This window comes from Camelus dromedarius, chromosome 3 (assembly GCF_036321535.1).
Source record: "Camelus dromedarius isolate mCamDro1 chromosome 3, mCamDro1.pat, whole genome shotgun sequence".
NCBI lineage: Eukaryota > Metazoa > Chordata > Mammalia > Artiodactyla > Camelidae > Camelus > Camelus dromedarius.
Window position 1 is genome coordinate 89,878,086 of NC_087438.1, and position 14,768 is coordinate 89,892,853.

The following is a 14,768-nucleotide window of genomic DNA, read 5'->3' on the forward strand; positions in this document are numbered from 1 at the left end:
GTTTTAACTCTAACCATCTTACCATATTGCTTAAATGAAGTACTGAAGATGACTGCCAGCCATTCAGGACTTCTTTACCTAGATCAGTGGTTCTCACCCTGAACATCATTTACACTGAACTGCTTTCCGAGTAAGCAATAAAAAGGGCTGAGTCCTAGCTAGCACTCAGCAAGTGTGCATTCCAGTGCCTGTTCTCCTGGGACTGTGTTTCATTTCCAAACATCCTTGTAAAGGAAAATCTTATAAGAATTGTTCATCTTACAAGCTGTTCTTTCTCCCTTTAGTAATTTTTCAATTAGAAGATGCCGAATGCATAGGACTGAAAATTACTGTATTGGAATTTAGAAGTAAGATGTCAAGAAAGGCTTCATGAATAAAGTAAATCTTAAATAGGCAGAATTCTGATATGTACTTAAAATAAGGCATTCATGCCAAAAAATATGGGGAAAAAAATGGGAGCATGCAAAATACTTTTCAGGAAGAATGCTTGATTTCTGTGTGGTTGAGGTTTAGTGCCAGAAAATAATAAGTGAAACATTTTTTAAATAATTTGAAGACGTCATTCTTAAGAAGGAAATTAATATTCATTGGATACCTATTTTTCCCAGGCATCATCTCATTTACTACCCATAATAACACTTTAGTATTATCTACTCTAGTATTACATTATTCAGTGAACTCAGATTCTGTTGTGTACTTACAGCTCTTCTGAAAAATAAAGCTTGAGGTAAAAATATTTATGGAGTAATATTTGCTCATCTCTTTTTATCCACTCTGTGCGTAGAAAAACCATGTGCCTTATTTTGCTCTCCTGTTGGAAAAGAACAGCCTGTTCTTCTATCAGAAAAAGTGATGGATGGAACTTCTTGTGGATATCAGGGATCAGATATCTGTGCAAATGGCCGGTGTCAGGTAAGACGTTCCAAAAGGGAGAACGTATGTGCTGAGGGAGGATTGTGGGACACTGAGCAGCTGCGCAGTATCGTGGGAAGCTCTGCACTAAGATTCAAAAGATTAGAATGTAGTCCTGACTCAGTGGTTGTCTTCAGCAAGTCTGATCTACTTTGAAACTCCATTTCTTCATCTGTAAAATGGAGGGTTTGGACTAGAAAATCTGTCATATCCATTACTAGCTAAAAAAACTTAAGAATTTTATTCTGCAGTGTACACGTTACAGGTCTGAAATTGTGACACTTTAGGCATTTTATATCAAAACATTCCAGACCAAAAACTCAAGCACTCCATTTGTCCGTGTCTTGTGTCCAAGATCAAGCCATGTGGCAAAAACCTATAAAGGCAATAATCCTACTACTCAGTTAATGTTAAAGTATTTTCAACATTCTTGCATCAACTGATTTTTAAGTATATATTCAATTTTTATTATACTTAAACATTTCATTTGCCTTTCTATTCTTTTTTTTTAAGTAATCTCCATCTATTGTATCATTCATGTGCTCTTTATTTATCATTAGAAAAGTAGACATCTTGTTCAAATGAATATGAATAGTGTAGTGGAAAGATCAAAGGCTAAGGTTTAGAAGTTGCTAGTTACAGGTCTACCACTTTCTTGAGTGGGTTTCCCCTGGAAGATTAATATTCAGGGAGTTGAATGTCAAGTTTTTCATAATCAATATATGTGTAGAGTAGGGGAAGGAGGCAGGAGTGGGCCCAGGGGGAAATTGGGCAGGGTATCGTCACAGCAAGCCCTCAGCTGACCTTGTGGGAGCATTGAAGCTGGGAACCCTCTTCAGAGTTGTCCTCATTTGGAGTGAGGAAGCCAAGCCCTTTTACCCCCAGTATCAGCTAGTGTTTGGATACAAGCTGTCCCAGGAAGGGAAGGTGACCTTGGGAAAGGAAGTTTTGTTTGGGCTAGGCCTTTAAAGAAATGGGCTGATGGCTAAGAGCTATCAGGCAATAAATTTCCCAGACATGGGAGAAAAATATGTAAATCCTTTAGTAATGAATGAGACACGTGAGCGGAGCCGCACTGAATCCATGGCCGCCACTAGGAAACTGTGTTCTTGGGAGAATCATTTAAAATATGTATGCAACCATTAACTAACGTGTAAAGTGAAATGGTCAGGCCAATGGTCATAGACTTTTTGTGCGATGCACTCTTTGAAAAATTTGATGAGAATTTTGTTTTTTTCCACAAAAGGCACATCTCACCGTGCACGCGTGCACACACACACACACACACACACACACACGTGTACACATGCACCAAAATTTGAAAACAGTTATAAGCTGTGGATGGATCAATCTGTCGTCCAGTAGAGGAGAAACTTGGAAACAACATGAAACTTAAATGCTTTACCAGTTCTTAGATTCTGTATTTTGCCAGCATGCTATAAAGTTTAACACACAGAATCATGAAGTACAATTGGCATAAGAAACAGTTTTATAATTACATATGAATTTCCTTTATTCTTTAACAGAATATGACAGTAACCTGAAATATAATTTTTCATGTCTGTAAAAAAAAATCATTGCAAGTATTTACCTATACATACTTTGTTTTCAAAACTGTTGTACAATTAAAACTTTTGTCTTTATTTCATCATTTTATGTGAATCTTTCAGATTAGTATATCTCTTAAATGAATTTATTTTTCAAAAGAAATTGTCTTCCTAACTCTATATGCCAAATACAATAGCATAAATTGGTATGTTCTTTACTTAACAGTATTGTGTAAGCCAGGTCTTTTTTTGAGTCTTTAGCTAGAAATTAAAACAACAGCAACAAAAACAAAAAATTCTGCTTAAGTATTACATGAATTAGATGATTATAATTATTTAAAGTTCTGTGAAATGGATTGTGACTTCTGACAGCATTGGAATACTTCAAGATTCTGGCTTTTTCACTAAAATGCTTCATTCAGTCTTTCACTATAATTAAAAACATCATTTTTTTTTCCTTTCTGACTACCCTCTGTGTATTGGATTTGGCTAGAGTTGTTTTATCACAAAATATACAGCATCAAAGCTGAATGTAGAATTCTAAACTCTGTGAATGGACCTAGGAGGGCAATTAAAAATAGACAGCTTTCTCCTGGTGACCCAATTAGCTCCCTGGCTTTCCTGTCCTGGAAAAGGATAGAGAAAGCTCTGCTCTGTTTTATCACGTTACCCACCCATCTCCATCCCACCCGTGGTACTTCAGGTACTTGCCACCAGTTAAATGGCATAGTCTTTCCAGAGTCATTTATCCTCCGTTTTTGGAGTTATGTGAGCATATTTTGGTAAGTGTGGGTACTTGAGACTACCAATTACAGAGTATGAAATCTTATTTTTTGACTCTTATTTTAAAACACATGATTATTGAGCCTTGCCATTTTGTCTACCCCTGGCTTTTATTTTAGATTTACGAATTTGTATTATCCCAGTTACAAAGGTTCGAAATAACTAAGGAACAACTAGATACTAATGCATTCGGTCACTTAACTACTATTTATTGGGTTTATTGTATTTGCCAAGAAACAAGCTAGATACTAGGGATAGAAATAGAGGTGCCTTTTATCATTTCAGAACCACTCTGTGCTTCCTCTCTAAGTTTTCTCCTCATTTGTACATGATGGAGAGATTTTTTTTTTTTCTTTACCCCAGCACTCCCAGGTCTTTTCATGGCTCCTGCTTAGTAAACTGCTGCCATACCTTTGTTGTATTTTGAGAATTTCCTGTGATGGCCACCTTTTTCATCTAGAGACAGTCTCTTTACTTCTCCCTGAATCAACCTTGATTTGCTGATCAGAGTTTTGCACTAATGCATTGTTTTGTCTGCTTCTTGACTCTGGTATGTACCCTCCCTTGACAAAAGGAAAGGCTGCTGTATTATGCAGATTTAATGCGATTTTAGCTTTCTCAGGATATTCCTCCTGCAGCTGCATTTTATAATCCGCTTCTTCCCCCACCTCAACACCATCAATACCAACCTCAGAAAAAGACCTTGATTTTGTTTCTGTTTTATTGAATATTTTAAAAATGTATTTAAATAATATACCTTGTTATGAATGAATGCATCATCAATCTCTATTGCAGATTCTTCTTAATTGGGGTAATGGTGTAATTCTACCATTTATTTCTGATGGTATTGACATATTAAATTCTTCCCTTTAAGTATGCACAACTTTGCAAGATACCATATTTTCTAAACAGTGAGAGACTAGAAAATTTAATTTTTTAATTCACTAGAAAAGAGGCAATGATTCAATCTGATAAGATTCTTAGTAACAAAGTTCTTCTGGAAACATATAAAAATTAATTATCCTACTGTTCCTATTTTCTTGAAGCAGTTTTTACTCATTCGTATACTAGATGCCAAAGAAGATGGGGATAGCAGTTTCTTCGTGAACTGTTGTGAATGTAAACATTTATGTTTGGTTTTCACAACGTTAATGTTTAATACTCAGCATTTGCTTTGCAACCATGTGAGAAGGGAAACCATCCGTATGATGAAGTAGATCTCTTCTGTGTTGAGTAAAATGAATTAGATTAATCATGTTATATTGAACAGAAATGTGATTGCCTTTGGGATTTATGTAAATTGCATTTGTCTCAATAATATTTTTCCAAATTGGTTTAGGATATCATTTAATTCTTAATATAAGAAAAGTACTCTTACCACTATACTACCATTTAGTCACTTTACAGATGATAATATTTGACGTGAACTTGCTGTGTTAGTTTGCACCAGACAGGAGGATGTTTTACTAGTTTGTCAAATAAATATGTCTGGTTTGCATAGACTTGATTTATCCTAAATCGTGGTTAAAAAGAAAGAAAAAAACTCACTTTATTGTGTACTGTCTTTCTCTTGCTGCAGAAAGTTGGCTGTGATGGTTTATTAGGGTCTCTTGCAAGGGAAGATCATTGTGGTGTGTGCAATGGCAATGGGAAATCGTGCAAAATCATTAAGGGAGATTTTAATCACACCAGAGGAGCAGGTAATTATTTTTTAATTTTTTCAAAGTTAATCACATAAACAATCTTTGGGGGCAAAGATAACATTGAACTTGACTTAGAAATTCCAGTTCTGATTCTGTTGAAAACTTTTGTAATGGATATTGAGTGATTTTTCGTGATGACATACAATACATGTGATATGAGCCAGAAATTCTAACAAGCCCATTTCCCAACACTGAGCGTATGAAGTCATCTGTTGTGCATTTAATAAATTGGAGTAGCAAGGGAAAAATCTAATTTGCATTGGCTAATGTTATCAGGTTTCTACGGACTTATCCTCCAATGCAAACTATGATGTCTAACAGAGAATAATGATTTGTAACAGCCTGAAGCAACTATTGAGAGTTTTAGTCTTCAAGTCTTCAGCATTCCACTTTCTTTATTTTTTCTTAATATTTTTACTAAATTTGAAGTGAATAAATTTTTGAAAACAGGAGTCTATGACAATGTGGCATGTTGGGAACTGTAACAGGGAGTCAAAAGATGTGGGCTGATGTTCCAGACGTATTAATGGTGGGAACTCATTTTCTTTTCTCTTCTTTCCTCATCTCTAAATACTGATACTCAGGGGATACGAGGATGAACTGACGATGATCTATATAGTGTGAATTTCAAAGTGAATCACAACAAAAAGTGATATTATCTGTGCAGAAATATAATGACCCACAAGTATGCTTTATATACAGAAAATGCTTTCTACTCAGGCCCTCATGGTTACTGGGAAGAAGCAAACATTTCTGTGTTTACAGTAATGTCTTACCTGGACATCTTTCTTTTGAACTTAGTATTTATGATTATTTTTTGTTATCATTAGTATGCTTACATTACATACATCACCTTTTTCCTGTTTTAAATTTCTTCCTTGTTCAAACACCAGAAGACCAGACCGGAAAATATATATTTGTTTTAATACAAGGAGTAAGCCATTTGTATTTAAATAATCAAGAAGACTGAGTTCATTCTGATTTTTAAAAAGTCCTTCAGAGAAGAAAATTAGACACAGCCCTCTAAAGTTGAATACAGTCTTTTCCTAGGCCCCAGCAGAATAAAAGATAAGTGAGCTCAAAGAACTTGAGGCCTAAAAATAACTAAAGCCCAGGGTAAATTGTAGATCAAAATCTCAGTCGCCAAAGCTGTGAAAAAAGGTGACAGGTCCTACAAGTCAAAATCTGTCCGAACTCATTTAGAAAAGTCAGACTAAGCTGTAGCAGGCTCCCAGACTTTCAAATAAGAGGTGCAGTTATAATAAGCTTTTCAGCCTGATTGTGACGGGAGAAGTTTTTAAGTGCAGAAGTTCAGATGAAGTCTGAAAGACTGAAGAGATTGAAGGATACTAGAATTTTTGAAGAATAGTCTTACATAGTTACTTAATATGCCTGGAAGCAGGGAACTGTAGAATACTGATGCGCATTTAGCACTGATATCTTTTTTTAATTGTAACAACACTTCACTTTTCCACTAAGCAGGGAAAACAGAAATACCAGTTAAAAATCAGTGACGTGGTGTTTATTCTGACTGCTGTTTTGTGGATACGTTTTCTCCCAGGTTCCTACTTCAAACCTCCTTTGTTTTTGTTGCACTTTAATGTCTACTTCTGTTCATTAGTCTGTTTGTAAGCTACATTAATGGCATCTGTTATTTGGAAAATGTCTAAAATGTGACCATATGCCAGAGACTAACTATACATTGCTCACAGGGAAGAGACTAGAATTCTTAACTTGGACATAAGGCCAAAGTGTTGTTCCTGCCTGGTGCTGTTCCTACTTGCTCTCTGACATCATTTCAGATCAAGGTCTCTTTCCTTCCCTAAGCTGCAGCCACCAGATTTGTTACAGATGCTCAAGCTGACCGTGCTTCCTCCAGCACCTTGCATTTAAAAATACGGTTCTGTGAGCTTCCTCTTAGCTTTGCTGGGTTAATTCCTGGACATCAGTTAGATCTCAGTTCAAATGTCCTTTCTTCAGGGAAGCACTCCCTGAACAACCTCCATCTCCTATCACTGATTAGTTTACTGATGTTTACCGTGTCTGTATTTGGACAGTTCAGCTGTATTGTAATTTTGTCATGTTACACTCATTGGTCTTTTCTTTCCCACTAGACTATCAGATCAGTGAGGAAAAATATCATGGCTATTTTTGCTCAGTGCCATATTCCCAATGGCCAGCATAGTGTGTGATCCATTAACATTTGTTAATTTAATTAATAATGAAACATTACCATGTTAAGAACTTTACAAAACAAAAATCTGTATGAGTCCTTAATTTATCTTGGGCTTCATCTACTTGTGACTTTAGGAATGTTGTATTCATTTCTCTTGAGACAATTTTATCCTTACAGTTTATGGACTTCCTAGAATCTCTTAAAGGAATTGCAGCCTTATTTGATCCAGTTGGCCATGCACTCTGTATATATTGTATGAGTAACACATGTGCAGACACATGTGGGTGTTTTCAGTCCCTGTGCTCTATTTAGAGTTTGCTAAATCATTTTTGTTGGAGCTAGAAAATAAGAAGAGAGATTTTTTTTTTTCCTTAGTGTATTTATCATGTCTTTCCTTGTAACTTGCCTGGCCGTCGGATAATTTTTTAGGGGCTTTTTAAAGGTAACTTGTGTATTTGGCCAGTTGTGGAACTATATAGTTATCAGTATACACTTAGAAGAAGGTGGGCATAAAGTCTGTTATTCTTAGTACAAGCGATGATGATACTAATCCTGTATAAGGAACACATGCTCTTAGACTTTTTATTTGTATGTGCGCCACAGCCTTAGTCATAGTGCGATGTGTTCTACTCTGTGAAATAGCAGCAGGGAGCCACAGCTGGAAGCGGAGAGTGGAATCAGATCTGAGTTCAAAGCTTGGTTGGGTCAGCTCATTAGCGACAAGGCGGTCTTGAAAGAGGCCGTTAATCTATTAAATATCTGCTTTGGATGATATCATTATGGCTAAATGTAATGATTTACATAAATTATCTGTAATAGTGACTAGCACATAGCAGCTGCTCAAAATGCAGCATTCAGCATTATTACTACCATGAAGATAATGATTGCTGTTGGCATTTTAAGAAGGCTGATTAAGAAGGGGATTACTGGTTATAAAATAGGATGTTCCTACATACAAAGTAAACTGTCCAAGGTGAGGGTCAAATTTATGACATTGACATAGGCTGTATTTCAACTTCTAAGCTTGGCAATAGCCACTCCTCTACTTACTTCTTTTATAAATATGCCTTCCCAAGTGTGCTAAATGGCTTATTTAAAGTGGCTTATGAAAAATATCTAGAGCCCCAGCCTTTGGCTATCCCTCTTCCAGTGTCTTTGCTTAATATTTTTCTTCCTCTCTTTCTTCTTTAAACTCAGTCTAACTCACTGTCCTCCAGGTCATTTCAGTTGAGTAATAGAGAGCTGCTCTAGATTGAGCCATAAACTTGGATATAACTCTTGTGCTAAAATACAGCATCCCTCTGAGTTTACTGTTAAACTCAAACAGAAATTTACAGTTACTCCCTCTGCTTTTCTCTTTCTTCTCTGCCATTTTAACATCCTGAAATCTAGCATCTTCTCCAAACACTTTCCTAAATTTATTTGCCCAGAGGTGAGCAGTGCCTCTTGATTGTGACACGTGAACTCCTTAGTCACCTTTCTCTCTCATGTCTGTACAGCTTTTTATACCCTTGACCTACAACTCTTCTTAAAATAATCTAATCCAGGAGATCCCACTACACCCAAATCACCCAATTTCCACCTTATCGTGATTCCTTCTTTATATTCTTTCCTGAATTTTTTTTTCAGTCTCTCTGTTAAAAAAACTGTCACCAAGGTTGAATCCTTGATGTCTCCTCTCTCTTAATTTTCTCCACTTACTCCTTGGCTTAAATTACTGCCTCACAGAGTTACTTCAATAGCACAACCTTTTCCTGAAGTTCCAGATGTTCCAGAGATTTTACTGGATATTTTTACTAGATGTTATACCGATTTGTTAAATACAAATTGCAAAGCCAGATTTATTAGATTATTACCCAAACTTGACTTTGTGTTTCAGTACATGATGGTCCCATTCTCACATAAGTAATAATAAAGCATTGTGTGTTCAGTGTTTATTTCCCCACTTTGTATTGGTTCTCAAATTCAGAATTTTTTTTCTCCACAATGCCTTCTGGATTTTCTACCTTAGGCTCTAGCACTCCTGGAGTTTTATATTAGCTTCCTGACACTGGCACCCACAGCTGTGTGGCTGGGTATCCTGTGCACTCCTGTCAGACAAAGCCTCTCCAAACCGGTATCTAATTACCAAGTTCGTTGCTGTAGAATGTTCAGTAGCTTCAGACTGATACATTCAGTGTCCTGGGCATGTGTTTAAACTCTCTTAATAGAGCCATCTTCTCATTCTGTCAGAATTATTTTATGTGCTACTAAAAATATCACTTACTACGTTACTTTTCTTTGCATGCAGTGAACTCGTTCTTTTTCTAAATACAGTTGACACTTGAATAACAAAGGTTTCAACAACATGGGTCTATTTATATGTGGATTTTTTTTTAACTTTTTTTATTGAGTTACAGGTATTTTACAATGTTGTGTCAAATTCCAGTGTAGAGCACAATTTTTCAATTATATGTGAACATGCATATATTCATTGTCACATTTTTTTTCACCGTGAGCTACTACAAGATCATGTATATATTTACCTGTGCTATACAGTATAATCTTGTTTATCTATTCTACAATTTTGAAATCCCAGTCTATCTCTTCCAACCCCCGCCCCCGCCCCCTTGGCAACCACAAGTTTGTATTCTATGTCTGTGAGTCTGTTTCTGTTTTGTGTTTATGTTCATTTTTTGTTTGTTTTAGATTCCACATATGAGCGATCTCATATGGTATTTTTCTTTCTCTTTCTGGCTTACTTCACTTAGAATGACATTCTCCAGGGACATCCATGTTGCTGCAAATGGTGTTATGTTGTCATTTTTATGGCTGAATAGTATTCCATTGTCTAAATATACCACATCTTCTTTATCTAGTCATCTGTTGATGGACATTTAGGCTGTTTCCGTGTCTTGGCTATTGTAAATAGTGCTGCTGTGAACATTGGGGTGCAGGTGTCATTTTGAAGTAGGGTTCCTTCTGGATAGAAGCCCAGGAGTGGGATTCCTGGGTCCTATGGTAAGTCTATTCCTAGTCTTTTGAGAAATCTCCATACTGTTTTCCACAGTGGCTGCACCAAACTGCATTCCCACCAGCAGTGTAGGAGGGTTCCCTTTTCTCCACAGCCTCGCCAGCATTTGTCATTTGTGGACTTTTGAATGATGGCCATTCTGACTGGTGTGAGGTGATACCTCATCATAGTTTTGGTTTGCATTTCTCTGATAATTAGTGAAATTGAGAATTTTTTCATGTGCCTATTGATCATTTGTATTTCTTCCTTGGAGAATTGCTTGTTTAGGTCTTCTGCCCATTTTTGGATTGGGTTGTTTGTTTTTTTCTTATTAAGTCGTATGAGCTGCTTATATATTCTGGAGATCAAGCCTTTGTTGGTTTCATCGTTTGCATAAATTTTCTCCCATTCCATAGGTTGTCGTTTGGATTTTTTTTTTTAATAACTAAATACTACAGTGGCACACAATCGACCTGCAGCTATTTGAATCTGTGGGTGCCAAACCGCAGATACAGAGAAACCACTTATACAGAGGGCTGGCTATTAATTAAACTCTTTTTTTTTTTTTTTTTTTTTTTTTTACTACTGGAAGGGTTGGTACCCTTAACCCACATGTTGTTCAGGGGTCAGCTTTGTATCCAAATCCTATCCATTCTTCAGGGACAGTTCATCTGTTTCCTTTGTGACACTTTCCTTGATTATATGAAATGTCCTCTCCTCCAAATCACTGTGATTCCTGCTAATGCCAGTGTTTTCTCAAACATGAGTAATGTATATCACCATTTAAAAGGAAAGAAATCCCACTTCTATGAGCTAAAACTAGCGGGGAAACTTCTGAACAGTGGTTTGATCAGAGAAAGAGGACACTTAAAGAACATTGGTTTCTGTTTTTCAGCAGGGAATTAACCATATTATTTTGCATGTGATCTTTTTGACATAATTTTGGAAGTTTTATTTAACTCGCTTTTATGTAAGATATTTGTGCTCACTGAGTACACAGACTCTCTTACGTTTCTTCTATACAAATAGGCAGTAAGCGTTTGTTTCTGTTTTCATTGCTGCATATTTTGTCCACATAACAAAATGCTAGTGCTTGTGTGGTTTGTTACTAGAAATGGTTAAATTGTGTAAGTAGTATTCACTAATGGAAATTATGATTTGAAAAACACAAGCCTCTGATTCCACCGGGTGGGGTGTCTGCTACCTTTTTGGTATACACCAAATAACTGTAAATAGTTTCAGGTTTGAATAATTGATCAACGGGAGACAACGCTGGGATTAGCTGTTGTACCTTTTAAAAACTAGCTTTCAAATTAGACTTGTGTCAGGGCTAGAAGGAGCTACACAGAAATACTAAGAAGAATATTAAATATTATTTTAATATAATTTTAAATCATATGTATTTGGCCACAAGTTGGCATCTACTCTGTCACTATTCTCCACCAAGTGAAGTCTTGATTTTGACTTTTTCTGCACGCCTTCTCTTCCAACTTTGTCTTACCTTATTTCACTTCAAGCATTACATCCCTAATGCCTGCTGAAAAACCTTTTCTGAGAAACACCTCAGTGTGTCTTGCTTCTAGCTGTCTGACACCTTCCAGGGTGACACAGATTGCTTGGTGTGGCCTTACACTTACTTGTCTCCAGACTCAGTTGCAAAACGCTTTGTTAATCTCCTCAGGGAGTGTTTGGTCTCTCTGGTCCTACACTCAGCTGCTCCAGGGGCCAGATGCCCGCAGCTGTGTGCTCTCCAGCTGCATTTCCTCCTTCCCACACTCGCTAACTTAAAGGAGTGCCATGAACAGAATTCGAGGTTGCTTGCTTTGTTCCAAGATTCACTGTGTTTCTAACTGGGCTGTCCCAATTTACTTTTTTCTCCCCTCATAATTCATGAGATATCAGGGAGCTTTTTCACTGAGAATACAATTGCCTCTTTGCTGTATTCTCAACATCTTTCCAGGAAACTTCTCCGTTGGAAATTATGGCAGCTTTTATACGTACATTTTTTTCTTTATATAGGTATTGAAATAGCATAGCAAAAACCAAAAGAAAAAGAGGGCAAGTCAATTAAGAAAAGAAAAATTCAAAGAACTCGAGATGTATCTCATGTCTTATTGACTCTTACAGGTTATGTAGAAGTGCTGGTGATACCTGCGGGAGCAAGAAGAATCAAGGTCGTGGAGGAGAAGCCAGCACACAGCTACCTAGGTAACCTGTGTTACAGACTCAGAGCCCAGCCAAGTTCAAGCCTGGCTGCCCTGCCCTGAGACTTCTGTGGTGGCTAGGATGTCAGTGTGTTTCTAGTCACACGTTTGAATTTCCTGGGAAGCACTTCTTGCCATATCAAGTAGGAATTTCTTTCCCTCCCTCCCAGGGACTTCCTAGGAGCAAAAGCAATCTGGTTATGTATTTTGAGGGGTTATAAATTACTTCCACATGTTTGTCTATGTTCAGGAACAAACACTCAGTGGAGGACTTGGGGACGCTTTATTTCATATATTGCACATATATTTCCTATTTACACACACGTGAATGTGCAGATATTCATGTTTATTGCATTGCAAATGCATATATAAATGTGTGTGTATCTATATAGTGATTGCTTTAGAACTAGGAAATCTTGTGGAACCCTCAAAAAAAATTTCTGTATACTAGAAGGATTTGATGTTTTTAATGGGAGGTGTTGCTCTCTTTTGCTTCACTTCAGGTGTACTTATTTATGAAGAAGGTATTTTAAAAAATTGTAACTGAAGAAGTTGACTTACAATATTGTATTGGTTTCAGGCAATGTGCTTTGACATTTGCATACGTTATGAAATGATCACCACAGTAGGTCTAGTAGCCATCTTTCCCCAACAAAGTCATTGCAATATTATTGACCACCTTCCTTTTGCTAGGTATGACATGACCATGGCTTCTTTATTTCATTACTGGAGTTTTTTACCTCTTAGTACCTTTCACCTATTTTGTGCACCCTGCACCCTCTGACATTCACCCGTTTGTTCTCTGTATTTAAGAGTTTCTTTTTGTTTCGCTTGTTTGCTTATTTTGTTTTTTAGACTCCACATCATATAGTATTTGTCTTTCTCTATCTGACTTATTTCACTTAGCATCATACCCTCTAGATCCAAACATTTGTTACAAACGGCAAGATTGCCTTTTCTTTTAGTGAATGAGTAATATTCTATTGTGTATGCATACCACATCTTCTTTATCCATTCATCTACTGATGGGCACTTAGGTTGCTTCCATACCTTGGCTTATTGTAAATAATGCCACAGTGAACATTGGACTGCTTATATCTTTCTGAATCAGTGTTTTTGTGAAATTGCTGGATCATGTGGAAGGTCTGTGTTTAATTTTTTGAGGAGCCTCCATACTGTTTTCTGTATGGCCATGCCAATTTACAATCCCATCAACAGTACATGAGGGTTTCCTTTTCTCTGGATCCTGGCCAACACTTGTTATTTGTTGTCTTTTTGGTGATAACTGTTCTGACAGATGTGAGGTGATATCTTATTGTGGTTTTGATTTTCATTTCCTTGATGATTACCAATCTTGTGCATCTTTTCATGTGCCTGTTGGCCATCTGAATGTCTTTTTGGAAAAATTTCTCAAGTCCTCTGCCCTTTTTTCAATTGAGTTGTTTGAGTTTTTTTGATGTTGAGTTACGTGAGTTGTTTGTATATTTTGGATACTAACTTTTCATAGGATGTATCATTTGCAAGTATCTTCTCCCGTACAGTAGGCTTCCTTTTCATTTTGTTGATAGTTTCCTTTGCTGTGCAGAAGCTTTGATTTTACCTAGTCCCATTTGTTTATTTTTACTTTTTAATTCCCTTTCCTGAGGAGATATACCCCCCAAAATATCACTAAGACTGTCAAATAGCATACTGCCTATGTTTTCTTCTAGGAGGTTAGTGGTTTCAGTTCTTACATTTAAGTCTTTAATCCATTTTGAGTTTATTCCTGTATAGGGTATGAGAAAGTAGTCCAGTTTGATTGTTATACATGTAGCTGTCTAGTTCTCTCAACACTATTTGTTGAAGAGTCTTGTTCCTCGATTGTATGATCTTGCCTCCTTTGTCATAGATTAATGGACCACATAAGCATGGATTTATTTCTAGACTCTCTATACTGTTCCATTCATCTATTTGTCTGTCTTTTTACCAGTACCAGGCTGTTTTGATTACTGTAGCTATGTAATATAGTTTGAAAAGAGGGAATGTGGTACCTCCAGCTTTGTTATTTTTTAAGATTGCATCGGCTATTTAGGGTCTTTTGTGTTTCCACATAAATTTTAGAATTATTTGTCCTAGTTCTTTGAAAAATGCCATTGGTATTTTGATACGGATTGCATTAAATCTGTTGATTGCCTTGGGTAGTATGGTCATTTTAACAATGTAGATTCTTCCAATCTTTGAGCATGGTCTATCTTTCCACTGCTTTTTGTCAATTTCTCTCATTAATACCTTATAGTTTTCCAAGTACAAATCTTCTGCCTCCTTTACTAGATTTATTCCTAAAACCTCCTTGATTAGATTTATTCTGGATATTTCATTCTTTTTGATGCAATTTTAAATGGGGTTGTTTTCTTATTTTCATTTTCTGTTATTAGTGTATAGAAATGCAACGGATTTCTGTGTAGTTTGTAT

The 14,768-nt window shown here is 36.5% G+C and overlaps 1 protein-coding gene across 1 annotated transcript in view; it reads left to right on the forward strand.

The window, feature by feature from the left end:
• The window catches only part of ADAMTS19 (ADAM metallopeptidase with thrombospondin type 1 motif 19), a 222,596-nt gene that overhangs the window by 145,819 nt on the left and 62,009 nt on the right, over positions 1-14,768 (forward strand). Inside the window, exons 14-16 of the mRNA XM_031448946.2 lie at positions 785-912; positions 4,822-4,942; positions 12,241-12,321. Coding sequence (XP_031304806.2) covers positions 785-912; positions 4,822-4,942; positions 12,241-12,321 — 330 coding nt within the window. The remainder of the gene's footprint in view (positions 1-784; positions 913-4,821; positions 4,943-12,240; positions 12,322-14,768) is intronic.